A 27,813-nucleotide genomic window follows, 5' to 3' on the forward strand; every position below is an offset into this window, starting at 1 on the left:
ATCCAAGGGAATTGCTCCATTTTGATTTGGCACACGGGCCAAATCCAGAAATAACTTTGGGATAAAGTTCAGGAGATCTGGGACACGGTAAAGGCACATCAAATATTAAGCCTGTGCTTACAAAACACGAGTAACAGAGAACTATTACACTAATCCTTGCTAGGCTTAAACTCTCCTGCTCCTTCCAAGAGATTAAAAACATATGTCAAATCAGAGGAATTAGAGGCTGAACATTCCTTGTCCTATTTCTTTCCCTCTTTCAGAGGAGGTTACCAGTCTGAGGAGTTGTTTTGTCCCACTCCTCGATCTCGGGGAGTGCTGCAGGAATTCTGCATCTCTGTGCATTTTGAAATGTGGGCTTACATCTTGTGGGGTCAGGAGGAAATTTCCTCCCAAACACTTGAATTTCCCTGGGAAAGTTCAAGCTGATACATTTGGTGTCTCTGTCAGTGAACTGGGAAAAGCTTCTTCTGATCACCTGATAGAGACATTAATTTATTAATTGTATTATACATGGTTAATTATATATTATCATATATATTATTAATTATATATTCCCATAACATATAATTATGTTATATTATTAATTCTCTCTCTATTATTTTTTAATTGGATACCCCTGTAGATGTCAGACACTTTCAAGTACTTATGACATATTACACCCAACACTGCCCAGTCCCAAGAATCAAAAATTTATTCTGCTGTAGGTTAAAAAGCTGCTGAATTCCACCTGGGGAACTAAAGAGAGGAAAAAGAAAACAATAAATCGTGCTTTCCAAACCACAAAGGTTTTGATAGCTATCCACCAGAAAGCTTTTAGTCTGCCACGTGTATTATGACTTGGTATTTTTTCTTGGCTGTTCTGTCATTATCTGCAATATATTTTTTAGGCAAAAAAAAAATATATTTAATTTCACAAGTGCAATGCAATAGTGAGTAGGTTGGAAATTCTTCTAATGGTGCCATCCCCAGTAACTCAGAGTGCCATAAATAATGCAGGGTTCAAGCCCTGTGCATTTTTTTAGGGAAACCCCAACGTGTTACAAAATAAGGAGAGAGAAGAGAAACACATTTCCCAGCATCCCTCCAACTCCTCTGAAGTACCTCATCAATAACATTTGGGATACCCCAGCCCAGCAAATGCTGGGTGGTGAATAATTCAGGGGGTCTGGGCACTTTGTGCTCCGGGACTGACCGGGAGCAGTTTGGATTTTCCCAGCACATTTTGCTCTGCAGAATCCCTGCTAAATAATTTGTATGAACAGTTATTGCTGTTCAGAGCATTTCTGAGCACTCCCCTGTGCCTGTGATTGCATTTTGAGCTCTTTCAGACAGTTTTAATTGGGGGCATCAATCAAATGGTATAATTTCCTTTTCTTGACATAACCCCACTAATGAAGTATCTTTTTCTCTGATTTGTAATCCAGTGTCTAATCCAGAGTGATGAGCCCTAATCTCTGTGATTTGGGAGGACATTTGGGGACATGTTCATCTCTAAACTGCTTAATTGCTTTCCTGAATAGAGGTAGGTTTAATATTAGCTTTAATGAGGCTCTGAATTAGCTTTTTTAGGTCATTAAAAAAATGTAAATTTAAAAAGTTACTGCCCCCACATGTCCACTTTCTTCACTCCATTTAAAAAACAAGGTGCAAACTGGCTCTGGGCCCTGGTTAATACCTCTGTGTGTCAGTGAAGCTCCAGTTTTATCAGTACAAGTAACACAAGATGTGAAAACATTCCCTTCACAATGGCAATTCAACTGGGGGAAGGCAGTCAAGGAAGATCCTTCAGGAAAGGAAAGAGCAAATCTTATATCACCAATAAAACCTGAAATTGCCTGAATATTCAGGAGCTGTGGCATTGAACATGTGAAGATGAGAATGGATTTGTAATAATGGCTTTTTAGAGGAGGATAAATATTTGATTATGTTGTCAATGCGTATTTCTCAGAAATATAAAAACATGCTGCACTCTCATGAATTCCAACTACAGCTGGTTCTAAAGCAGGGCAGGTTTTGTAGTGTCTCTGATCTCCCTTCCCCCAGAGCTGCCATTAATAAATCAGGACTATTTGGACTGTGTAGAGAATGATGGTAAAGGGAAAGGATGTCGGGTTTTTGTTTGACTTTGGGAATGTTGTGCTCTTTAATTCAGTAACTTCAGGAGCCAGCACTGAACACACAGAATTAGGAACTGAGCTAAACAGCAGCAGGATCCTGAGTTTTCCCCTTTTCTGGGAACAACACACGAGTTGTGTGATGTTCATGGTGTTAGAACACAGCAGCAACAGTGCAGAAAAGGAGTGTTTTGGGAGTGGCCCCTCCTGAAAATGTCCGTGAAATTTAAATTTTAAAGTCCTACTGGTAATAGAGGGTTATAGATGATTATTGCCCATTAGCAAGCCTAAGAAAATGACTCAGTAACAGGCTCTCAGTTTTAGTGGACGTGGGACAATTGTCTCATTGCTCGTCTCAGCTCACATTCCCATGGATTAGGACATGGAGTGGTTCTTATCTGTCACTGCTTGTTATTGTTGCCAATGATGTGTGAAATTGGAGCCTGACTGGAATTTTCTTCAGCAAACTTGCACTGTTGGAGGATCAAAATATTGACAGCCTGATTTGATAATTGTGACTCAATTTGTTTCATGCCTTAGGGCTGTCATTTAAATTTTACTTCAGGATGATGTTGTACCATTTATGGCTTTTCTTCAGCATTATGTTGATTGAAGTTGCTTTTGGACCCTGTTCACTACATCTGGCTGAAAATTTCACATTTAATGCTTTCCATCTTAATGTTTTTCACTGAAAAATGCCCCTGTCTTTAAATATAAACTTTCCCCAGATTTATGCATGTTTTGGATGGAGTCTAACTTCACACTCAAGTGGTTTAGGAAAAAAAAGTCCTGTTTTTGTCTTACAGGAATGAAAATTGAATGGTTCAATTATTCATTCCAAAGCAGCTCTTCCTTCTAAAGCTTGGAAATTCCATTTCAGTGGAGGAGAAGGAAAACATGGAATATATTTGTTGAACTAAGGCAACTGGAAGACATTAGGAGCCCAGGGAGGGGTTTGTTTGTTTGTTTTGTGCCCCTGTCGGAGCAGACACCATTTTTCAACGAGCTCTGCTGTTCTCACACCAGATGGCTTTATTTTTCCAATACTTTCTTTTCCTCACATACATTTTCCCTGCACATGGAAAGAGGATGTGCTTGCTTTTTATTAATCTGCCAGATATTCAACCCTACATTTACTCATCCTGGCATCTTATCCACGCTTGGTGATGCAGTGGGTATTCCTAGGATGTTTTGGAATAGCAGGAAGAGCCAGATTGTCCCTCTTCAGTAACTATCATAGCTCCTCAAAGATCTGTTTGCCACAGAAACACTTTCAAGGGTTCAAATAATAAATCAAAAATGGGTCCCAGCATCTTGTTGGATTCCTGGAGCTACTCCTTATTTCCAGGGCAGTTGATTTTCATCCTTGTAAGGATTCAGTGACCTTTGACAGAGCCTCTGAGCACTCTTTCAGCTCAAACTGAATTAAGACATTACTGGATACGGGCTTGGTTTCCTCCAGCCCTTCCAGCATTGCCACAGCATTTAAATATGGATCTGGGTGGTTCTGAAGGAGTCTCACATCTTGCTGCCTCAGCGTTCCTAACCCTCTTTGCCATAAACAAGGGAGAAACTGCCTTTAATGAGAACACTTCGTGCCAAAAATTTTTGCAAGTGCTAATGTTTAACTATCTGATTGCATTATTAAGAATTTATTCTATTTTGCAACCACTGTTTGACATTCTCAGAAGACAGATCACCCTCATTAAGAGGCTGAGAAAGGCAGAAACCGAGCTTGGGAATGAAATTTAATTTGTCACTGAAACGTTAATATAGTAGCAAACACTTCAATTGTGCCTTCTGCCTTCTTGCTCCAGGATTTGAGGAGCTGCAGCTCTTTTATCCACAGGAGCAGTGTTTTGCTTTAGCCTTCCCTCGGTCCATGGCACAGGAGTTTGTTGCTGCAGTAGCCAATGGATATTGGCAGAAACCAGCATTTTCTGTACAGTGAGGTAAGAGGAGAGCTGGGTTATAAAAAATAGCAAGCACAGGAGCACCATTGGCCTTGCAAATGCCTCTGTTGCTGCATTAGGAAGAGTGTTTGTGCTCTGAGCATTGGAAGCTTCACAGTGAACTAAATATGTCTCTGTCTCGAATGCTCAGTAAAGAGGCATCAATTCTGCTCTCATTTTAAGGTCTCTGGTTTCTAGTCCCTTGTTTTGAACAGATATCACCCAGGACTCCATCACAGGACAAAAACATGCCCAAAATCTCATTTGAATTTTGCAGCCCCTCTTTTTCCCTTGTTTCAGATGTTCCCATCCCACGGAACTCATTTCCCAGCCGGGGGTCTGCAATGAGGCTCAGCCTTCAAAGTGTCAAACACACTGAAAACAGAAAAAAGCCACGACAGAACCAGCTACAGGGACCTGAGAGGGTCTTCTGGTGGAACTTGAGCCAGCTCTGCAGCCCCACAGCAGGACAGCAATGCCAGGGGATGGGAATGACGGAGCCCACGGCACGGACACGGCGGACGGGGACACGTGTGCGGGTCGGTGACAGTCACACCGGGAGCAGCCCCAGCCTGCCAGGCTTGGCACCTGAACAAGGTAAGAGCCCCAGCTGTGAACATGAGGCTGTGTTTGGGACATGAGGATTTCCCTGCTGAGCTGTGAGTGGGTGCTGAGGGCAATAAACACCCTCTGGGAGAGCAGGAGGTGCTGAGGGGCTGCGGGGATGAAAGATTCTCCAGGTGGGATGAGCATGGAAGCGGCTCTGGAGGATGAGAACACTGAACACACCACAACACAGGCTGGTGTAAGAGAAACCCAGGAATTAATAGGATGTGATGTTCATTTGATTGATTGCAGTGCATATTGAGTGCACTGTTCACAGCTGATTTATCTTAATTTGATATTAATCACCAATACATTCAGCTGGACCAAAGAAGAATTATTTGCATTGCTCACCACAAAGGAGGAGTTTTTCCAAAGGAAAGGGAATTTTACATGTAATCCATCATTAGCAATTAGTGGTAGACTCTGAGGAGAGCCTCCTCTTACACCCTGGAGCATCAGGGATTTAAAGGCTGTGTGGATGTGGCACTTGGGGACACGGGTTAGTGGTGGCCTCAGCAGTGCTGGGTTATGGTTGGACTCTGATCTTAGAGGGCCTTTCCAACCTAAAGATCCCGTGGTTTTATGAAAAACTCCCTTGAAAGCCACTATCCCTTAGCACTGTGTAAAATATGCCCTGTTCCCTGCTGATGTTCCAGTGCTCAGTTAATGATCTGGATCAATGATTTATAAGAAGCTGAACTGTGCTAACATTTCCCTCTCTGTAATTGAAAAAGAAAAAAAAAGGAAATTGTGTGGATGAGGAGGAACAGCACGTGGGGGAAGTGCTAAAACTGCTCCAGGGAAAGAAAGGGACCCGACTGATGTCTAATTATGAAAAGAGAATTACAGAAGTGAAATGATTCACTTTTAACAATAAGTGAAACAAAAGACCACCCTAGACAGCAACAAAAAAGCGAATTCCACAGAGGAAGGGGGGAAAGGCTGAATGAGTCAATTATAGCAGTGTTAAGATGGCTCAGGGCAATTCCAGGTGCCTGTTGCTGCTGGAAGAGAAATGGGAAGAAAAAGCACCAATTTAATCCTACTGAGAATGCAGGGGATGCATTTGTGGCTTTGGCAGGGCCAGGATTTCATGGCATTTTTCCCATTAGAGAACAAGTGTGCTCCAAGCTCCATCATTTCCTGGGCACTCTGCTATTTCCAACACCACTTCTGGAAGCACTTCCAGCTGAGAGGACAAGAAAGCTGCCCCTATTGATGCCATGCCATGAACAGCAATGAGCTGCACTGGGGCCTCTTATTCCCCTGGAGAATAAAATGGGGATTTTTTTATTTCCCAGTAATGAAAATGAGGTACAGGGCATTTCTGCTGCCATTGCTTCCTGCAACAAGCAGACAGACAGTGTTTGATCCTCCATTAAGGAGCAAAACAAGAGACCAGAAAGCTTTTGGTGCTGTAGCACAAGAGGTTTTTAATGTTAAAAATCACTCTGTTTAATCTGCAGAGTGTCCCCCCCATAATTAACCAGGTGGTGATTATTGTTGTGCAGTGCCAGCAATGTGATGGGTAAAGATTCATCCTGTGCCATGAACATTTTAACTTGAAACATCATCTGTAGGTCAGGAGCACTGAACAAGTAACAACAGAGTGACAGGGAAAGCAATGGAATGTGTGGAGTGAAAAAGGGCTGAAAAATGCACTTAAAATACATTTTAACAAACTTAAAGAATCAAGTAATTTCTTTCAGGTCATATAATCACAACAAAGAAAAGAAAACAGAAAGAAGTTACTTTATATTTAATTATTATATATTATTATGTTTTATATTTTACTTTATATTAGTACTTTTAATATGTTCTATTATTGTATTACTTTTAATATTCATATTATTTTCTTAATTTTATTGTTTTATATTATTATAATTACTATTAGTGTTGTTCTTTTATATTATTATTTACTTTTATCATATTATATTATTATATTTATATTATATTCTTTAACTGTATGTGTGACATAAATACCATCACTGGCAATTTCCCAGTGACATTCCAGATGGGAGAGGCTGCAGAATTCTGGTATCTACATCAAATACAGATGACTAAATTAACCACTCAGCCTCCCCTGAGCGTGTCTCCATCTAAAACAACAGTTTCATTTGACTTTATTTTTAGTTTGCAGTTTTTCCTGGGATTTTTTTAATGCCAATTCCTTCCCCCACCGATGCATTTATGGTAAATTGCTGTAGAGTTTGGGGCTTCACAAAGTCAACAACAAGCACATTGAATAAATTTGGGTTCCCTTGTGCTTTGAAAGCACTCTGGAATAAAAACCCCAAACATTTGGGGCTCCTCTGTGGCAGGTGGGAATGTCCCACTGGCAAACAGAGCAGCTGTTTGGTCACAGATCTGAGGCTGAGGAACTGGCCAGTGGATTATTCTCTCCTGCCTGTTTTCACAGACACACACTGGGGAGGAGGTGCAGGCATTTGCTGAGGGAAAGTCTCTTTTTCTGGCCTCCAAAATGTATCCTGCTTACTGCTCAGAGACAGGGAATGTGCTCCCTATGGCATTCCTCAGCCACACATTTATTACAGTAACTAGATTATACAATTAGAACAATTATATTATAATCACAGAAGTGACTCATTTCGTTGGTGCAGTTCCATTAGGCCTCGAATGCCCTGCAAAGGCTGTTCCTGGCATTTTTGGAATATTTGTGTGACCTTTACCAAGAGAAGTCACCTAAGAATAGTTTCCTGTAGCTTCTCAAATTCTGGGCACAAAAAAACCCCTGCTCAGCATTTCTTGATGACAACCTCTATTCCTGTGCACTCTTTTTTTATTATTATTATTATTATTTTTATTTTACAGCAACACTTCTGGCAGCAGCACAAGGAATTCAGGCCCTTGCAAGAGGATTTTCAGGATGCACAGCACAACCTCTGTAAGTTGTCCAGCATAAAATACTGTTCTGCTTTGGGGTTTCAGCATTTGTAGGAAGGAAGGGAGTTTGAGCCTATTTAAGACTGAGGAAGGGAATTACTATTCAGGTGGAAAAAGAAATTGCTCAGAAAATCTGGACACTTTTATATCTTTCTTTCTCTCAACTGTATCTGCATTTAAGGGCCTTTAGCCTGTAATAAAAGCAATTAATTTCCTGACCAGCTCAGCAAAATGGATAAAGAAACACCCTCCAAGGGAGTGAGGATGTGAATCCACATATTTAACAAAACAGGGGGGAAATGCTGTGAGAGGTTGAACCTGAGTGAAACCTGTAAAATGTGAATTAACCTTTGTTGCCCATATAACAAACAAACATAACTCAAGAAAACATGAGATATGGAAGGCAAACCTACTTCTTGTACCTAGAAACTATAATATTAAATATGTTTCTCATTGCCCAAGTTGGGGAGCAAGCCCTGCCACAGATGTTTAACCCTCAGCAACACCAAATTCCTTTTTCTCCATACATGTTTTCCATTCCATCCTCAGTCAGGAATGCCTGGGTGATTTGGAGGGGCAAGTGTTGTGATTAGAAGGTAAAGGAGTCAATCCTAATTCACTTAGGTTTATTTTCTAAGTGGCTAAAAAGATGTAACATCAGCCTCCAACGAGGGAGGGCAGCTCCTGCGTGTGTGGGAATATTAATGAGGATTGGCTCAAGGTAACCAGCCAGCAGGATCTGTTTGCTAAAGCCAATTAGTTAGTAATCAGCAGCTTGCTCACTTTAAAATGTCTGATTATTTGGAAATGAAGGAAAAATACAGCCTGGAGAGCCATATCAAACCCAGCCGTGTGAGAAAATCGAAGTGTGTGGCACGGATTTTGTAACCTAATGGGGACAGTGAGGAGAATTGCATTAAAAACAGAACCTGCCCAAACTCGGGGGGAGTTTAAATCCACTCTGCAAACTGGACTTGCCTCTGTTCAGCACTTGAACTTAAACTGTGGGCTTGGATATGCTGCTATGGAATAAGAATGTTGCAGGTTACACTTTTCACATCAAAGGGCCAGGGCTGGATGGAAAACCCCTCTATCTTTGCCAAAATATGTTCTTTACTTCCTTGGTGTCTTTCTGAAGATCTCCAAGGGCTGAACACTTAATGGTGAGTAACCTTTCCTGGAAACTCTTGGTAGTTGATAGAAGTCACTGAGAGAGACAACCTGAACCACAGGACAAGGGACATCCTTCAGCTCCAGGCTCAGAGTTGGGAATGACCTTATTTCTACCTCCATGACGAGTCCCTGGGTTTGTTTAACTGCAGAGCAAATCCATTTAGCACCACTGTCCCCTACGAGCAAATCCTCTGCTGCTGCAGCCCCTGAGCCCTGCCTTTGGTCCCAAACCAACCACAGGCCAAGGCAAACCAAGATTTTCAGGCTATTTTGCATGTTTTAGCATTAAGTAATCCCCTGGTTGTAGTAATATCCATTCTCCTGCTCCCTCTCCAGCTGTTCCACAACATTGTCTCTTCAAACCCCATCACTTCCAGTTTTATCCAGGACAGAATCTTTCCTGCAAGGTTTTAGTTGGCTTAAACTCTCAGGTTTCCCAGGATAAGGAATCAATAACCATTTAATATTTAAGCAGCTTACAAGCCACAATTGAACTGTAGATGTGACATCAGTGTCCCAGCCACAGAGAATCCCTGGAAATCCAAATGCCAGTGGCAGCAAGGTATTAATCCATGGTGGGCTTATCTCTACTTGAGAACCAAGCACCTCACTTGGAATAAATACTGCTGATGATCCTCCCAGGGGTTACTTTTCTTCCCATTGAGTGCATCCCTTTGTCTGGGAAGGTAAATGGGATTTGGGGCAGATCATTGACAGTGTGGCTTTAATAGAAAGACATCCCAGAGCCAAGCAAAGCCCCAGTGGTCAGAGCTTCGATCTCTGCCCGTAAAGCAGCAGCTGGGATCAATGATTGCTCACCAGGTGATCCATATCTGCTCGTCCATCTGGCTGTGGGGCAGCCCCTGCACATATCTTTCCTGACTCTGCAGAACCAGAGCCCTCACAAAGAGTTCCTGTGCCCAGGGTGGAAGTGCAGCCACGTGGTCTGGACAGGCTGGGAGTTCAGCACTGAGAAACCACAAAATCATACTGCAAAAACCCATAATCTGTAAGTACAGAGAGACTTTTACAACACTCCTTCACACGCTGGTTTATCCTCTGCACTCAGAAAAGCCAGCTCAAAGTGCAGTTTAGGCACAAGAAAGGGCTCAAGCAAACAGCTCCACTGAGCCCAGATTAAGGGCCTTCCTCTGCATCTGCATGTGTGCATTGACACAAAATGGTAGGAACAGGCAGTTTCCAAATATATTTTCACCTCCAGTTAGTGGCTGAGAAGTGATCCCTGTAGGAACAGGCTAAATAAATATAAATGTATATATAATACCTGTCTGAAATCTGTAAAATGGTGGACAATAGGGATCTTTTCACATTACAGGCTTAAAAGCAAGATAATCCCTTCTCTTTTATAAGCAGTGTGAATACTTTCCCAGCAAACATTCTGAAGGTTTAAATGAATTCAATGGTATTTGTTCCAAGCCTTTAAGAAGAGGTAAGAAACCTGAAACAAGGGTTGTGTGGAGATAAGGAGCCTTAGGCCCTTGTAATCCTCAGCTTGCTTTTGTATCCTGAGAAAATGCAGGGCTTTGTTGCAGACAGTTGGCTGCTCCTTGGACATCACTAATCCCTTGGGCAGCAGTCTCTGCCTTTGCCAGCAAGGAAAGCCCTCCTCATGAACGAGTTTTGTCATCTCCCAGTGCAATGAAGAGATTCCTGCAACACAGTCAATTGGTAAGTCCTTTCCTGGGTGATAATTTGGTTTATTTTCCTGTAGAAACCTCATGGCAGGAAACAGTTGATTTGAGAATAAAGCAACAGGCAAGGCATGTCCCTCCAGTTTGCTTTTTTGCTGTAATTTCTCACTCCCTGCCTCCCTGGGGGTGAGCTCCAAGGGCATGCTCTGTGCAACACTCTGGTGTTTGCCTGTGAAAAAAAAACCTTAATTCTTATGAACTCTTGGCTTTTAAAATTGCTTTATGACTTCCAGCTTTGAGGAGCTCCAGCATAATTTATGAGTTTCTGAGGGTGTTCCCTACTGACTCTGCCACAGCGTGGATTTTAAGCCACAGGTTGCTAAGAGCAGCCTCAGGGACTCCTCTAGGGCTGGGAGGACACGGTGAGATTTTTCCAAGGCAGTTTTATTTAGGATTTACAGGAGCTGAATTAGAGGGAGGTATCAGCAGTCTTTTATATGAGCAAATACCCAGTGACAAATAATTCCTGGTGGTATCCAGCCCCTAGCACCCATTTTTCCAGGAAACCAAGCCTGACAGGTTGTCTTTAAGCTGGTATCAATCAATAGAACAGCTGATCACACACAGTACTGGGAACCAGCATCTGGACAGGCAGAGGGACCCAGGATTTCTGATGCTGGTCAGGAATTGGGAGTGTTCTGCTCCCAGACACTGAGTGTCCAGTGCCCTCAGTGCAGTGGGAATAACAAAGCTGTGAATGCCCCCCAGTGTCCCAGAAGGAAAGCCCAGTGTTGCAGCCCTTTGGAGTCACACACTCCAGTTCCCACCCATCCCACAGGTAGAAAACAGATCCACACCCAATTCTGTATTTCTTGCAGAGCAGCCAAAGTCACAGTAAAATCAGATTAGATGAGAACTATCAGTAAGAACTCGTTACCTGCTCTCCCTCAGGATTTCAGGGGTGTCTGTGTGTTCCATCTGACCCTGCAGTATAATTAGTGATGGATCCATTATGGTAAGGGTGGCTCAGTCTCGGGAATGATACATTTGAGATCACAGACTTACTAGCAGAGTTTTCCAAGAGAAAATATGTTCCTATCACATTTACTCCTCAATTACTGCTAATGAATACAAATAACTTGCTTACTTAAAGCAATTATAAACCTCGTGCTAAGAAACCAAAATTAGGTTAAGCAAGCACAACTCATTTATTCCCCATTTCTCCACTGGCAAAATAATTCAATTACATTTTGCAATTTTTAAGAATGCTCTGTATAAATCACTGATTTTATTCTAATACCATTATTGAAAAGGCTACAGGGTTTTTTAGGAGCTGCAAAAGCTTTCAGGAGTCCAGATTCTCCCCACACCTGGTGTAAAAGCGGATGAACATATGGGAATGGTTTGACTTAAATGTTCATTCTTCTCCCCACTTCTATAGAAGCATTTTGCAGATGTTTTCTTTTCCACAGATATTTGCCAGCTTTGCCAGGAACTAAATGACAGCAAGGAATCCAAACCTGCCTCATGGTGGGCAATTCTCTTTTGCTCTGACCACGACAGCTTTTCCAGAGGAACATAAAAGAGGAGCTTTTTAACTTTTTTGCAAGTTATTATTTTCCTGTTACCATTAAAAGAACCTGATGGCCAGACCTGTATCTTCTGAAATTCTATCCTTATTTCCTTTTATTTGATTTCTTTCAAATTTCTTTCTAAACTTTCCTCTTTGATGCCCACGTGGAACTTAAAATGCCTTTTTTTTTATGCTGTCTCTCTGCAGAAGTTTCTGGCTCCTTAGGAAGGCACAAAACTGTGCACACACAGGTTATATAAACTCCTCTTACCTTGGCTGCCCAATCTTCAACAGGTTTGGGTTTATTTAGTGCCAAAAGAATGATAGAGCTGCATAAGTTTAACCTCTTTATTTTTATTCTCCTCCAGTGATTTAGCTCCTGGCTCACCTAAATAATTAACTCCAGCCATGTCTTATAATCAAACTTTAAATCAGAGTCTGTGACCACTTGCCCTGGATTTATGCTGTTAGGATTTGTATTGTTGTCTTTAACTTTTCCAAAATAACAGTGCTGGTTTATGTTTTGACATAACACAGACACTGAGGTGTCTCTTTTCATCATCCCTCAAGTACTTCAACTAATCAGCGTTTCTGGTCCGTGGTTACAGTCTCCTGGCAACAAAACTTTATCTTAAACTGACCCTTGTTGTTTTGGAGACCCTGAGCCCAGAGCATGTTATAGCTCTACTTTTTACAAACACAGTACTTCTCCTTGGTTTTCCTATTGCTTGCCTGAAATAAAGCGTTGGGAATATGTGAGCATTTAGACACACACTTCAGATTCCTACTTCTGGTTGTGTTGTCATGAGAAACAAAAGCAAGTCTTGCACAGAAACAGTGACATCCCTGTTCCATGTTTCCTTGTGTAGGATCAGCCCAGATAACAGGTTTCTGGCAGTGGGGTCACAGGAACACACTGTGGATTTCTATGATCTCACCCAAGGCACAACCCTGAACCGAATCGGGTACTGCAAGGACATTGCCAGCTTTGTCATCCAGATGGACTTCTCTGCAGACAGCAGGTACATCCAGGTATGTCTGGGATGGCCCTGGAGGGTGGGACTGACTGTGCCAGCAGGACAGGAGGGAGGCACGAGGTGGGCGAGGGATCCCCTGGGCAAGGGAACGGGGACGACACTGGGAAAGGAGCTGGGGATCATAACCCTGGGGGATGGCTGGGACTGTGAGAGCTCACCTGACTGGGGAGGTTTCCTCAGAAATGGTTCTGATTTAGTAAAATTGGGTTGAGATAAGGCAGAGAGTGTGGAACAGAAAGGAATCTGTCAGCTCTGCCAGGAACCATCTTCCTGTAACACCAACGTCATGTTGCACGGGATGGATTTTACAGAACCAAGAGAAAGGAGAGATTTTATCCCAGATGTTTCATTCCTGGTCAAACTGGTTGCTGCTGGCAATCCTGCAGAGGATGCTGGATCTCTGGCAGAGGTCTCAGCTGTTTCCTTTCCCACTCCCAGGTCTCCACGGGCGCCTACAAGCGCCAGGTTCACGAGGTGCCCCTGGGGAAGCAAATCACAGACCCTGCAGCCATAGAGAAGATCACCTGGGCCACGTGGACCAGGTACAGCCAGGGACATCTCCCGTGGGCTCTGGCACACCCCTGGGGCTGTGCTGACCACACTCCAAGCACACACTGGTAACAGGCCCAGCACACACTAAGTACACGCCAAGCACGTGCACACACCAAGCTCGTGCCACACGCACACCGGGACATGCCAAGCATGTGCTAAGTACATACCATGCACACACCAAGCACATGCTAAACACTCACACATCACGCACATGCCAAGTACACACACATGCCAAACACACACTGCAGACATGCTAATCACACCCACGTGCCAAGAACAGGCTGTGCACAGGCACAGGCCATGCCACACACGCCACATGTGTGCAGACCCTGTGTGCCCCCTGCCCAGGAGGGGCAGTGCCATCAGCTGGTCCCTCTGGCAGCACGGAATGCTGTGGGAATTCCCTGGGGAGGTATTAAAGGCCAGGCAGAGCCCAGGGATGGGGTCAGTCCAGCTGGAGCAGGGGGTGGCTCAGCCCTCCTGGGCCGGAGTCGTAGCACCGTGTGTGGAAAGCAGGGGGTGGGAGGCAAGGCTGGAGCCCAGACTGCTGGAAAAGTATTCCAAGGCACTTCATGGAGAGAAATTTAGCCAAATGTATGTATTTAAAAGCAAAATGGACTTAAAACCGTGATCCTTTGCTCATCCAATTCCAGAAAGCTGCAGAGTGCCCCCCTCCTGCTCGGGAAAGGCTCCCAGCTTTCCTGGGGGCCCCCGGGTGGATTGGGCAGCGGGTGTGGTCAGAGCCTCCCCCTCCTGCCCAAACGGCCAGGCCTGGAATTTGGGAAGGGATTTTCTCAGTGTTTTCTCCCTTTGCAGCCCTGCTTTGAACAGCACAGGACTGGGCCAAAGCAGCTCCATCGAACACCCGGCGGGAGAGAGAGCAGGGAATGAACCTGGGGCACAGCCCAGGGACACGGGAGAGAGCGGGGATAAAGGCAGGGTGGGGGGGTGTGAAATAAAGACAATTTGGGGGAGTGAAATAAAAACATTTCGGGAGTGTGAAATAAAGAATTTTGGGGGGTGTGTGTGAAATGAAGACATTTTGGGGTGTGTGTGTGAAATGAAGACAATTTGGGGGGTGAAATAAAGACATTTTGGGGAGGGTGTGAAATAAAGAATTTTTGGGGGTGTGTGTGAAATAAAGACAATTTGGGGGAGTGAAATAAAGACATTTTGGGGGGTGTGTGTAATAGAGACTATTTGGGGAGGTGAAATAAAGACATTTGGCGGTGTGAAATGAAGACAATTTAGGGGGGGTGAAATGAAGACAATTTGGGGGGTGAAATAAAGACATTTTGGCGTGTGTGTGTGAAATAAAGACATTTTGGGGGTGTGTGTGTGAAATGAAGACAATTTAGGGGGGTGAAATAAAGACAATTTGAGGGGTGTGTGAAATAAAGACAATTTGGGGGTGTGTGAAATAAAGACAATTTGGGGATGTGTGTGTGTGTAACACACTTGTTGCCCCCCTGGAGTTGCGCCACGAGGTGACAACTGGACCCTGGAGCTCCTCCCCAGCAGCCGGCACTGGATCCTTCCCAGGAGAGAAGGAACCACTGTGGAGGTGATGAGGGTGTGTGGGGGTGTGTGTGTGTGTGTGTGTGTGTGTGTGTGTGTGTGTGTGTGTGTGTGTGTGTGTGTGTGTGTGTGTGTGTGTGTGTGTGTGTGTGTGTGTGTGTGTGTGTGTGTGTGTGTGTGTGTGTGTGTGTGTGTGTGTGTGTGTGTGTGTGTGTGTGTGTGTGTGTACAGGTGTGTGTACAGGTGTGTGTACAGGTGTGTGGGATATGTGTGTGGGATATGTGTGTGGGACGTGTGTGTGTGTGAGAGAGAGATGTGTTGGGGGATGTGTGTGGGGGGATGTGTGGGACGTGTCTGTGTGGGTTGTGTCTGCGTGTGACATGGGGGGGGAATGTGTGTGTGCGTGTGGAATGTGTGCGTGTGGGATGTGTCTGTGTGGGATGTGTGTGAGTGAGTGAGACGTGTTTTGTGACGTGTGTACGCGATGTGTGTGTGGGTTGTGTCTGTGTGACATGGGGGGGAAATGTGTGTGTGGGATGGTTTATGGGATGTGTGGGGGTGTGGCGTGTGTGTGGATATGACTTGTGTGGGACGTGTGTTTGCGGGATGTGTGTATGGGATGTGTGGGGAGGTGTTGTGGGGGATGGGTGTGGGGGGTGTACTTGTGACATGTGGGGGCATGGGATGTGTGTTTTGGGGTGTGTGTGGATATGACGTGTGAGACGTGTGTGATGTGTGTATGGGATGTGGGGGACGTGTTTTTGTGACGTGTGTATGGGATGTGTGTCTTTGTGGGACGTGTGTAGTGGGTGTGTGGGGTGTGGGGGACGTGTTTTTGTGACGTGTGTATGGGATGTGTGTGTCTGTGTGGGACGTGTGTTTGTGGGATGTGTGTGTCTGTGGGATGTTTGTGAGACGTGTTTTTGTGACGTGTAGGGGATGTGTGTGGTGTGTGTCTGTGGGACGTGTTTGTGCGATGTGTGGGTGGGTGAGTGACGTGTGTGGGATGTGTGTGTGTGTCGGTTGTGCCTGTGTGTGATGTGGGGGGGAAATGTGCGTGTGTGGGACGTGTGTATGGGATGTGTGGGATGTGTGTAGGTATGAGGTGTGTGGGACGTGTGTATGGGATGTGTGTTTGGGATGTGTGGGGATATGATGTGTGTGTGTGACGTGTGTATGGGATGTGTGTGTGGAATGTGTGTGTGTGATGTGTGGGGGGTGTGTGGGACGTGTGTGTGTGGGGGATGTGTGATGTGGGGGGATGGGATGTGTGTGGATATGACATGTATGTGTGATGTGTGTATGGGATGTGTGTGTGTGGGATATGCGTGGATATGATGTGTGTGAGACGTGTGTGTTTTGTGTATGGGATGTGTGTGTGACGTGTGTGTGTGGGATGTGTGTGCGCGGGTGTGTGTGACGTGTGTGGGATGTGTGTGTGTGGGACATGTGCGTGTGATGTGTGAGGCGTGTGATGTGTGTGTGGGCTGTGTGTGACGGGTGTATGGGATGTTGTAGTGTGGGTGTGTGAGGTGTGTGGGGGGGTGTGGGACGTGTTTGTACCGTGTGTGTGCCGTGTGTGTGTGGGATGCGTGTCTGGGCTGTGTGGGGTGTGTATGGGGGGCAATGGGTGTGGGGGATGTGCATGTCTGGGTGTGTGGGATGGGGATGTGAGGGATGTGGGGGGGGTGGGATGTGTCTGCGAGCACACACACGGTAACAGTACGCTGAGCACGCCCCGAGAACATGCTGAAACACACAAACACACTGAGAGCATGCTAAAACAGGGAAGCACATGCACACACCAGGAACATGATCAAAAACAGGCTAAAAATGAATGTTCCAGGGACACAAACATGCTACAATCATGCTAGCACCATGCTAAGAACATGTGAACTTTATGCTTAGAAAAAGTGAAACTAAGGTTTTCAGCATGCTGGGCTTGGCGTGATTTTAGCATGTTATTTAGAACATGCTAATGTCATGCTAAGAACAGGCAAAAATCATGCTAAGAACATTTGAAAATCATGCCAAAAATATTAATTTCCCTTTTCGTAAGCATGGTTTTTCACATGTTCTTAGCATGACATTAGCATGTTAAAAATAAAATACTAAGAACATGCTAACGTCATGCTAAGGACATGCTAAGAACACGCTAATATCATGCCAGGAACATGCTAATGTCATGCTAAGAACATACTAACATCATGTGAAGAACATGCTAACACCATGCCAAGAACATGTGAAAATCATGCCAAAAATAGTGAACACGCAACAACACACAACGACACGCTAAGAACACGTATCAAAATGCTAAGAACACCCAAAAACACACAACGACATGCTACAACACGCTAAGAACACGCTGAAACCATGCAACACGCTAAGAACATGCAACAACATGCTACAACATGCTAAGAACTTGCAACATGCTAAGACCACACAACAGGCTAAGAATATACTAAGAACACAGTAACGAGCTAAGAACACGCAACAACATGCTAAAAACACACATCATGCTAAGAACACGCAATTCTGGAAATTTCTGGAAAATTCAGGAAAGGAAATAAAGTCTCAGAAAAGTAAATAGCTGGAAAGTCCTGGAATTTTCCAAAAGGAAATAAAATTTCAGGAAAGGAAATATCTGAAAAGTTCCGGAAATTTCCGGAAAGTTCTAGAAATTTCTGGAATGTTCTGGAATATTCCAAAAGAAAATAAAATTTCGGAAAAGAAAATTTCTGGAAAGTTCTGGAAAGTTCTGGAAAGTTCTAGAAAGTTCTGGATTTTTCCGTAAGGAAATAAAATTTCAGGAAAGGAAATTTCCAGAAAGTTCCAGAAATTTCTGGAATATTCCAAAAGGAAATAAAATTTCAGAAAAGCAAATTTCTGGAAAGTTCCGGAAAGTTCCAGAAAGTTCTGGAATTTTCTGAAAGGAAATAAAATTTCAGAAAAGGAAATTTCTGGAAAGTTCTGGAAAGTTCTGGAAAGTTCCAGAAAACTCTGGAAGAATCTGGAATTTTCTGAAAGGAAATAAAATCTCAGGAAAGGGAATTTCTGGAAACTTCTGGAAAGTTCTGGAAAGTTCCGGAAAGTTCTGGAAACTTCTGAAAGGAAATAAAATTTCAGGAAAGGAAATTTCTGGAAATGTCTGGAAAGTTCTGGAAAGTTCCAGAATGTTCTGGAATTTTCCGAAAGGAAATAAAATTTTATGACAGGAAATTTCTGGAAAGTTCCAGAAAGTTCCGGAAAATTCCTGAAAGTTCCAGAATGTTCTGGAATTTTTACGAAAGGAAATAAATTTCAGGAAAGGAAATTTCTGGAAAGTTCTCGAACGCTCCGGAAAGTTCCAGAAATTTCTGGAATTTTCCGAAACAAAATTAAATATCAGGAAAGGAAATGTCTGGAAAATTCTGGAAAGTTCCAGAAATTTCTGGAACGTTCTGGAATTTTCCAAAAGGAAATAAAATTTCAGGAGAGGAAAGTTCTGGAAAGTTCCGGGAAGTTCTAGAACTTTCTGGAATTTTCCAGAAGGAAATAAAATTTCAGGAAAGGAAATTTCTGGAAAGTTTCGGAAAGTTCCAGAAATTTCTGGAATATTCCAAAAGGAAATAAAATTTCAGAAAAGCAAATTTCTGGAAAGTTCCAGAAAGTTCTGGAATTTTCCAAAAGGAAATAAAATTTCAGAAAAGGGAATTTCTGGAAACTTCTGGAAAGTTCTGGAAAGTTCCGGAATTTTCTGAAAGGAAGTAAAATTTCAGGAAAGGAAGTAAAATTTCAGGAAAGGATATTTCTGGAAATGTCTGGAAAGTTCCGGAAAGTTCTGGAATTTTCCAAAAAGAAATAACATTTCAGGAAAGGAAATTTCTGGAAAGTTCTCGAACGCTCCGGAAAGTTCCAGTAATTTCTGGAATTTTCCGAAACAAAATTAAATATCAGGAAAGGAAATTTCTGGAAATTTCTGGAATGTTCTGGAATGTTCCAAAAGGAAATAAAATTTCAGGAAAGGAAATTTCTGGAAACTTCCGGAAAGTTCCGGAAATTTCTGGAATGTTCTGAAATTTTTCTGAAAGGAAATAAAATTTTATGTTAGGAAATTTCTGGAAAGTTCTGGGGAGTTCCTGAAAGTTCCGGAATTTTCCAAAAGGAAATAAAATTTCAGGAAAGGAAATTTCTGGAAAGTTCCGGAAAGTTCTAGAAATTTCTGGAAATTGCTGGAATATTCCAAAAGAAAATAAAATTTCAGAAAAGAAAATTTCTGGAAAGTGCCGGAAAGTTCTGGAAAGTTCTAGAAAGTTCTGGATTTTTCCATAAGGAAATAAAATTTCAGGAAAGGAAATTTCTGGAAAGTTCTGGAAAGTTCTGGAATGTTCCGGAATTTTCTGAAAGGAAATAAAATTTCAGGAAAGGAAATTTCTGGAAAGTTCTCGAATGCTCCGGAAAGTTCTGGAATTTTCCGAAACAAAATTAAATATCAGGAAAGGAAATGTCTGGAAAATTCCGGAAAGTTCCAGAAATTTCTGGAACGTTCTGGAATTTTCCAAAAGGAAATAAAATTTCAGGAAAGGAAAGTTCTGGAAAGTTCCGGAAAGTTCCAGAAAGTTCTGGAATTTTCTGAAAGGAAATAAAATTTCAGAAAAGGAAATTTCTGGAAAGTTCTGGAAAGTTCCAGAAAACTCTGGAAAGATCTGGAATTTTCCAAAAAGAAATAAAATCTCAGGAAAGGGAATTTCTGGAAAGTTCTGGAAATTTCTGGAATGTTCCGGAATTTTCTGGAAACTTCTGAAAAGAAATAAAATTTCAGGAAAGGAAATTTCTGGAAATTTCTGGAAATGTCTGGAAAGTTCCGGAAAGTTCCGGAATGTTCTGGAATTTTCCGAAAGGAAATAAAATTTTATCACAGGGATTTTTCTGGATACTTCCAGAAAGTTCTGGAAAATTCCTGAAAGTTCCAGAATGTTCTGGAATTTTTACGAAAGGAAATAAATTTCAGGAAAGGAAATTTCTGGAAAGTTCTTGAACGCTCCGGAAAGTTCCAGAAATTTCTGGAATTTTCCGAAATAAAATTAAATATCAGGAAAGGAAATGTCTGGAAAATTCCGGAAAGTTCCAGAAATTTCTGGAATGTTCTGGAATTTTCCAAAAGCAAATAAAATTTCAGAAAAGAAAATTTCTGGAAAGTGCCGGAAAGTTCTGGAAAGTTCTAGAAAGTTCTGGATTTTTCCATAAGGAAATAAAATTTCAGGAAAGGAAATTTCTGGAAAGTTCCAGAAAGTTTCAGAAAGTTCCAGAAATTTCTGGAATATTTCAAAAGGAAATAAAATTTCAGAAAAGCAAATTTCTGGAAAGTTCTGGAAAGTTCCAGAAAGTTCTGGAATTTTCCGAAAGGAAATAAAATTTCAGAAAAGGAAATTTCTGGAAAGTTCTGGAAAGTTCTGGAAATTTCTGGAATGTTCCGGAATTTTCTGAAAGGAAATAAAATTTCAGGAAAGGAAATTTCTGGAAATGTCTGGAAAGTTCCGGAAAGTTCCGGAATGTTCTGGAATTTTTACAAAAGGAAATAAAATTTTATGACAGGAATTTTCTGGATACTTCCAGAAAGTTCTGGAAAAATTCCTGAAAGTTCCAGAATGTTCTGGAATTTTTATGAAAGGAAATAAATTTCAGGAAAGGAAATTTCTGGAAAGTTCCAGAAAGTTCAGGAAAGTTCTGGAATTTTCCAAAAAGAAATAACACTTCAGGAAAGGAAATTTCTGGAAAGTTCTTGAACGCTCCGGAAAGTTCCAGAAATTTCTGGAATTTTCCAAAACAAAATTAAATATCAGGAAAGGAAATGTCTGGAAAATTCCGGAAAGTTCCAGAAATTTCTGGAACGTTCTGGAATTTTCCAAAAGGAAATAAAATTTCAGGAAAGGAAAGTTCTGGAAAGTTCCGGAAAGTTCTAGAACTTTCTGGAATTCTCCAGAAGGAAATAAAATTTCAGGAAAGGAAATATCTGGAAACTTCCGGAAATTTCTGGGAAGGTTCTGAAATTTTTCTGAAAGGAAATAAAAATTTATGTTAGGAAATTTCTGGAAAGTTCTGGGGAGTTCCTGAAAGTTCCGGAATTTTCCAAAAGGAAATAAAATTCCAGGACTTCCCAGGTATTTACTTCTCTGAGATTCTATTTCCTTTCCTGTATTTTCCAGAAATTTCCAGAATTGTGTGTTCTTTGCTTGATCTGTGTTTTTAGCATGTTGTTGCATGTTCTTAGCATGTTGTTGCATGTACTTAGCATGTTGTTGCTTGTTCTTAGCGTGTTGTTGCATGTTCTTAGCTTGTTATTGTGTTTAGTGTGTTCCTAGCCTGTTGTGTGTTCTTAGTGTGTTGCACGGCACACACACATCACAAACACGTCCCACACCCCCCCCCCACCTCACACACCCACACTACAACATCCCATACACCCGTCACACACAGCCCACACACACATCACACGCCTCACACATCACACGCACATGTCCCACACACACACATCCCACACAAGTCACACACACCCGTGCACACACATCCCACACACACACGTCACACACACATCCCATACACAAAACACACACGTCACACACACATCATATCCACGCATATCCCACATACACACATCCCAGACACACATCACACATCCACGTCATATCCACACACATCCCATCCCCCCACATCACACATCCCACACACACACACGTCCCACACAACCCCCACACATCACACACACACATTCCACACACACATTCCATACACACGTCACACACACACATCATATCCCCACACATCCCATACACACGTCACACACACCTCATACCTACACACATCCCACACATCCCATACACACGTCCCACACACGCACATTTCCCCCCCACATCACACACAGACACAACCCACACACAGACACAACCCACACACACACACGTCCCACACACGTCACTAACCCACCCACACATCGCACAAACACGTCCCACAGACACACACCACACACACATCCCATACACACGTCACAAAAACACGTCTCACAAACATCCCACAGACACACACATTCCACCCCACACACACACATCCCACAAACACACGTCCCACAAAGACACACATCCCATACACACGTCACAAAAACACATCCCCCACATCCCATACACACATCACACACGTCTCACACGTCATATCCACACACACATCCCACAAACACACATCCCATGCCCCCACGTCACAAACACACATCACACACCCCACAAAAACACACCCGCCACACACATCCCCCACAACACCTCCCCACACATCCCATACACACATCCTGCAAACACACGTCCCACACAAGTCATATCCACACACACGCCACACCCCCACACATCCCATAAACCATCCCACACACACACATTTCCCCCCCATGTCCCACACAGACACAACCCACACACACACCCCACAGACATCACTCACCCCCACACACATCCCAGACATATCCCACACACACATCGCATACACACGTCACAAAACACGTCTCACTCACACACACACATCCCACACAGACACATCCTTCACACACACATTCCACACGCACACACACATTCCCCCCCCATGTCACACGCAGACACAACCCACACAGACACGTCCCACACATCCCCACACACACATCCCCCAACACATCTCTCTCACACACACACACGTCCCACACAGACACACATCCCCCCACACACATATCACACACACACACACACACACACACACACACACACACACACACACACACACACACACACACACACACACACACACACACACACACACACACACACACACACACACACACACACACACACACACACACACACACACACACACACACACACACACACACACACACACACACACACACACACACACACACACACACACACACACACACACACACACACACACACACACACACACACACACACACACACACACACACACACACACCCCCTCATCACCTCCACAGTGGTTCCTTCTCTCCTGGGAAGGATCCAGTGCCGGCTGCTGGGGAGGAGCTCCAGGGTCCAGTTGTCACCTCGTGGTGCAACTCCAGGGGGGCAACAAGTGTGTTACACACACACACATCCCCAAATTGTCTTTATTTCACACACCCCAATTGTCTTTATTTCACATCACCAAATTGTCTTTATTTCACACCACCAAATTGCCTTTATTTCACACCACCAAATTGCCTTTATATCACACACCCCTCAAATTGTCTTCATTTCACACCCCCCCCCCAAAATGTCTTTATTTCACACACACCCCCCAAAGTGTCTTTATTTCACCCCCCCTAAATTGTCATTTCACACCGCCAAATGTCTTTATTTCACCCCCCCAAATAGTCTCTATTTCACACACACCCCCCAAAATGTCTTTATTTCACTCCCCCAAATTGTCTTTATTTCACACACACCCCCCAAAATTCTTTATTTCACACCCCCCCAAAATGTCTTTATTTCACACCCCCCCACCCTGCCTTTATCCCCGCTCTCTCCCGTGTCCCTGGGCTGTGCTCCAGGTTCATTCCCTGCTCTCCCTCCCGCCGGGTGTTCGATGGAGCTGCTTTGGCCCAGTCCTGTGCTGTTCAAAGCAGGGCTGCAAAGGGAGAAAACACTGAGAAAATCCCTTCCCAAATTCCAGGCCTGGCCGTTTGGGCAGGAGGGGGAGGCTCTGACCACACCCGCTGCCCAATCCACCCGGGGGCCCCCAGGAAAGCTGGGAGCCTTTCCCGAGCAGGAGGGGGGCACTCTGCAGCTTTCTGGAATTGGATGAGCAAAGGATCACGGTTTTAAGTCCATTTTGCTTTTAAATACATACATTTGGCTAAATTTCTCTCCATGAAGTGCCTTGGAATACTTTTCCAGCAGTCTGGGCTCCAGCCTTGCCTCCCACCCCCTGCTTTCCACACACGGTGCTACGACTCCGGCCCAGGAGGGCTGAGCCACCCCCTGCTCCAGCTGGACTGACCCCATCCCTGGGCTCTGCCTGGCCTTTAATACCTCCCCAGGGAATTCCCACAGCATTCCATGCTGCCAGAGGGACCAGCTGATGGCACTGCCCCTCCTGGGCAGGGGGCACACAGGGTCTGCACACCCAGGCACACTCACCTCCACACCCACATGAGGCTCATTCCCGCAGAGCTCCTGCCCTCTGCTCTTCCTGGGAAAATCTGCTTTACAGGGAGCTACTTCCACAGGCAGTGGCCAGCCAGAACCTTGGGAAAAGCCCCTAAGGAGCCCTGTTTCCCATTCCAGAGGGGCTCCCTGGAATGTCCCTGGAGGGCCCTTGGGCTCCTCTCCCCATCCTGCTGCTCCTGCTCCCGGAGCCCCTCAGCCCAGCCCGGGCCCTGGGGCAGCTGAACTGAGCCCGGAGCTGCCCCGGGGGCACTGGGACCACAGACATTCCCAAAAGGAAAGGAAAGTCACTCTCCACTTGTTACAACCTTCTGCCAGAACCAAAACCCCCAGGGACGGTGGACTTGGAAAAAGCAAGTTCAGCTTTTTCCACAGAAACTGTTGAGAAAGGAACAGCAAACATGGGCAATGTCAAAACTGGCATTTAAGCCACTTAAAATTCCTGGTGTGGAACCACTACCAGATTTTTAAATTACCTTTCTTTGTTAATTAAAATAAATAAAGGCTAAAACAAACCATGTAGACTTACTTACATTTAGTCTTTGCAAAGCAATGCTAAACAGTGCTTTAGTCCCAGTTCAGGACAACAGGCTCTGAGCTCTGGAACCTTCCTGCCAGGCCACTCTGCTGCCACTGCATGGAAAAGTAGCGAAAACATCCCGTTAAAGGAGTGGATTCCTGCTTGTTTAACACACAAAGTGCTTCAGCAACCTCAAAAATCACCTTTTTTTACAGTTGAATTTATTAATGCCTTATATGACTGCCCAGCAGAGCAGTTGGGCACACACAGAGCAGTCCCTGTGCAGTCTGTTTTTAGGGAAACCTCTGGGATCCAATCCTGTTCTGTCACGTGGTGACATCAGTGAGCTCCTCTGCTGTGCTCTAATCAGTCATCTTTGCCTTCCTTCCACAGTGATTGTATCCCAAATAACTGCAGTTGTGTGGCAGAATTCATTAATTAATTAATCAAGTGATGTGAAAAGTACCTTAAAGCAATAGTGTGTGTCAGGAAAACACAGTCTCTGTGTCTCTGCTCTGGCTTCACGTATGAAGTGTTCCCAGGAACGCTGCATTAAACTGTAAACTAAAACATTAATGCATGACTTTATATTTTCAATGGTCAAGATGCCATTAAAGGAAAATCTCTGTCTCAAATAAATTTGGATACAAGTTTTCCATGTCCAGTTCTTAAAGCCAAATAGCAAGTTGATCTGGAAAGACTCCTGGGACTTGCTTTACAATTCCCTTGCAAGCAGAAAATGGCCCCAAACATTGTGTCAAAACCCAAAGAAACCAAGACCCCTCAGACTCACTGGGAGCTGGAGCTGCCCGAGCTGGTTCCAGTGCCAGGAGAGGAGGAGCAGGAGGAGCCGAGGGACACGCTGGCACCACCTGGAGCCACCCCAGCACCTCCCAGCAAACACAGAGGGTTAGAGCTGCCCCAGACACCAAATACCCAGGGCACGTTCTGTCTAGAAGCTTTATTGAGACTCGGGGTTCTGGGGTGGGTTTTTTGCGGTTTTGTTGGTTTTTACATTTCACAATGCATTCCACAGACTTAGTTCAGTACAGCTCAAACTGCAAGTGTAGAAATGTTCACTTCTCATTTCTTGCATAACAGGACAGGACTTAAAAGTTTCCAAACAACATTTGCAGCATTAGATACTCGGTCCACAGATTATCAGAGTCTGAGAGCTGGAGAATTATTTGCTCAAGATCAACTACTGTACATTTGTGCAACAAAGTGGACACTCAATCCCACATTTATCTACAAGTCTCTAGGGTTTCTTCCCTTAGAAATGAGGTAAACTCAGAGAACCTTAAAAACACTACAAGGCTTACCTGAAACACGTCTAAAAAAATGCATCAAGGGTTTTGAGGGCTCAACTGCACGTTTCCAAGTGCCTCACAAGGAGCATTCCTGTGTCCCAGCTGTCCCAGCTTTATGGGTCTGTGATACAGGTCTAAAAACCAAATTGAAATACATTTATATATTTATAAATTAAATTTTCAACTTCCTCATGTTGCAGCTTTAGGGGGATATCTGCCCCTTGCAATAAGGCAGAGCAGGCTACTCCATTCAATCATCTGTAGCCCTGATTGCCAGGGCTTCAGATCCTGTCAGTCCAGGCAAAAGCAGAGGATGGATTGGACTTGCCTCTCACTGTCCAAAGAATTTAACACACAGATTTGTCACCTGACTGAGGGGATGAGCATTATCTTCACCTGGATGCTACACCCTCCCTCACACACATATTTATGTTTATAGAGATTTCCTGAGCTCTGCTTCTTTAGACTCTCATGCAAAAAAAGAAAAAAAAAGGTGTTTTTTTGTATAAAAGCTACAGATAAAGTGAAAGACTTGTATGGTACCAGTAAAGTGGTTTAGGTAGTCATGACAACCATGTCAGTGCTTATAAAACTTCCCTTCTTCTTAATCTCTTTTGCAGTTCAGATAACACACATGTGAGCTGTAAAAATGAGGATCTGAGCTCCAGCCATGGAATGAGAAGCAGAATGTCCATAACACCAAAGCAGGGGGAGCTGAGACACTGGCAGTTCTCTGGGGTCAGGAATAACAAGTTTTCTCCAGTTCCCAGAGGGGCTCCCCAGTGTGTCCAGGCTTGAGAGAGACCAACAGCCTTGTCCCAGATTCCCCCAGGGAAGGAGGGAGAGGGTTAACCCTGATTTTAAGGGAAGAGGATCAGACACTAAACACACATATTATAAATGCAGTCAAATTCCCATGTGTTTATTATTTCCTTCATCATCTGATGCCACAAGGGCTTTGCTGCTCCAGTCCCACCACAAGGGATGACTCCTGCAGGATTTGTGGGTCCCCAAGAATCAACATCCACATTTTTCTTTCAATCTCCTCTGCTCATTGCTTTGTCACTTGGTTTCCAATGTGGAAATTTAAAACCCCTCTCAGCTTTAGCATTCAGAGGTGGAAACCGAAGCCCAGCAGAAATAAATACCCCTCTGCACCCAGGGAGAAGTGAAGGATTTGCTTCCAGCAAAAAGGGAGTGACTGCTGTCAGTGAGACAAACCAGCACCTCTCCAATCAAGTGATAAACTCACGAAAATTGCAAAGCTTTAAAGACTCAAACCTGTCAAGAGTCATGTGGAGCTTCAAAGGGAAAAACAAGGCTGGCATCTGGACTCTTTAATAACTGGATTTACTTCCATGTACCATTATTACTGTTAAGTAGAAGTTACTGACAAAAATATAACTCGGACTTGTCTTTTATAATGAAATAACTCTGGTCAGCAGGTGCATTTTTTCTCCTTTCTCTCAGCTGTGAAGAATAATTGTGCCATGTGTAAGAATGCCCATATTTTATATGATACTGAACTTACAAGGTCTCCATCAGCAGTGCTGGGGGAAGAGCTCCATCTTCTGGGAAACAGCCCTGCAGTGGCCAGGGAGGGACAGTCCCCTCGTGTCCCTTCTCCAGGAACACCCAGCAGATCCCAGGGGCTTCTCAGAGACGTTTCCCAGCACAGGACAGTTCCTCTCAGAAATCCATCCCTGCTTTGCAGGTGGCAAGGCTGTTA

At 43.9% G+C, this 27,813-nt stretch overlaps 1 protein-coding gene and 2 long non-coding RNA genes across 3 annotated transcripts in view; 2 read left to right on the plus strand and 1 right to left on the minus strand.

Moving 5' to 3' along the window:
- The first annotated feature begins 3,931 nt into the window (after nucleotides 1-3,931).
- On the plus strand, nucleotides 3,932-10,268 carry LOC127473370 (uncharacterized). The gene is made up of 4 exons (XR_007905398.1): nucleotides 3,932-4,069; nucleotides 4,370-4,666; nucleotides 7,508-7,580; nucleotides 9,643-10,268. It is a non-coding gene; the product is annotated as an uncharacterized LOC127473370 (long non-coding RNA).
- A 2,513-nt stretch (nucleotides 10,269-12,781) lies between these two features.
- Nucleotides 12,782-13,898, plus strand: LOC127473361 (echinoderm microtubule-associated protein-like 6). The gene is made up of 2 exons (XM_051792897.1): nucleotides 12,782-13,009; nucleotides 13,453-13,898. Exons 1-2 carry the CDS (start codon nucleotides 12,782-12,784, stop codon nucleotides 13,633-13,635), a joined length of 411 nt encoding a protein of 136 aa, XP_051648857.1. The 3' UTR covers nucleotides 13,636-13,898.
- A 13,640-nt stretch (nucleotides 13,899-27,538) lies between these two features.
- LOC127473369 (uncharacterized) overlaps nucleotides 27,539-27,813 on the minus strand; it is a 38,119-nt gene continuing 37,844 nt past the window's right edge. Inside the window, exon 7 of the long non-coding RNA XR_007905397.1 lies at nucleotides 27,539-27,807. This is a non-coding gene — a long non-coding RNA (uncharacterized LOC127473369). The remainder of the gene's footprint in view (nucleotides 27,808-27,813) is intronic.

The sequence above is a fragment of the Manacus candei genome, unplaced genomic scaffold (genome assembly GCF_025592945.1).
Source record: "Manacus candei isolate 608988 ecotype Guabito, Panama unplaced genomic scaffold, ASM2559294v1 h1tg000035l, whole genome shotgun sequence".
NCBI lineage: Eukaryota > Metazoa > Chordata > Aves > Passeriformes > Pipridae > Manacus > Manacus candei.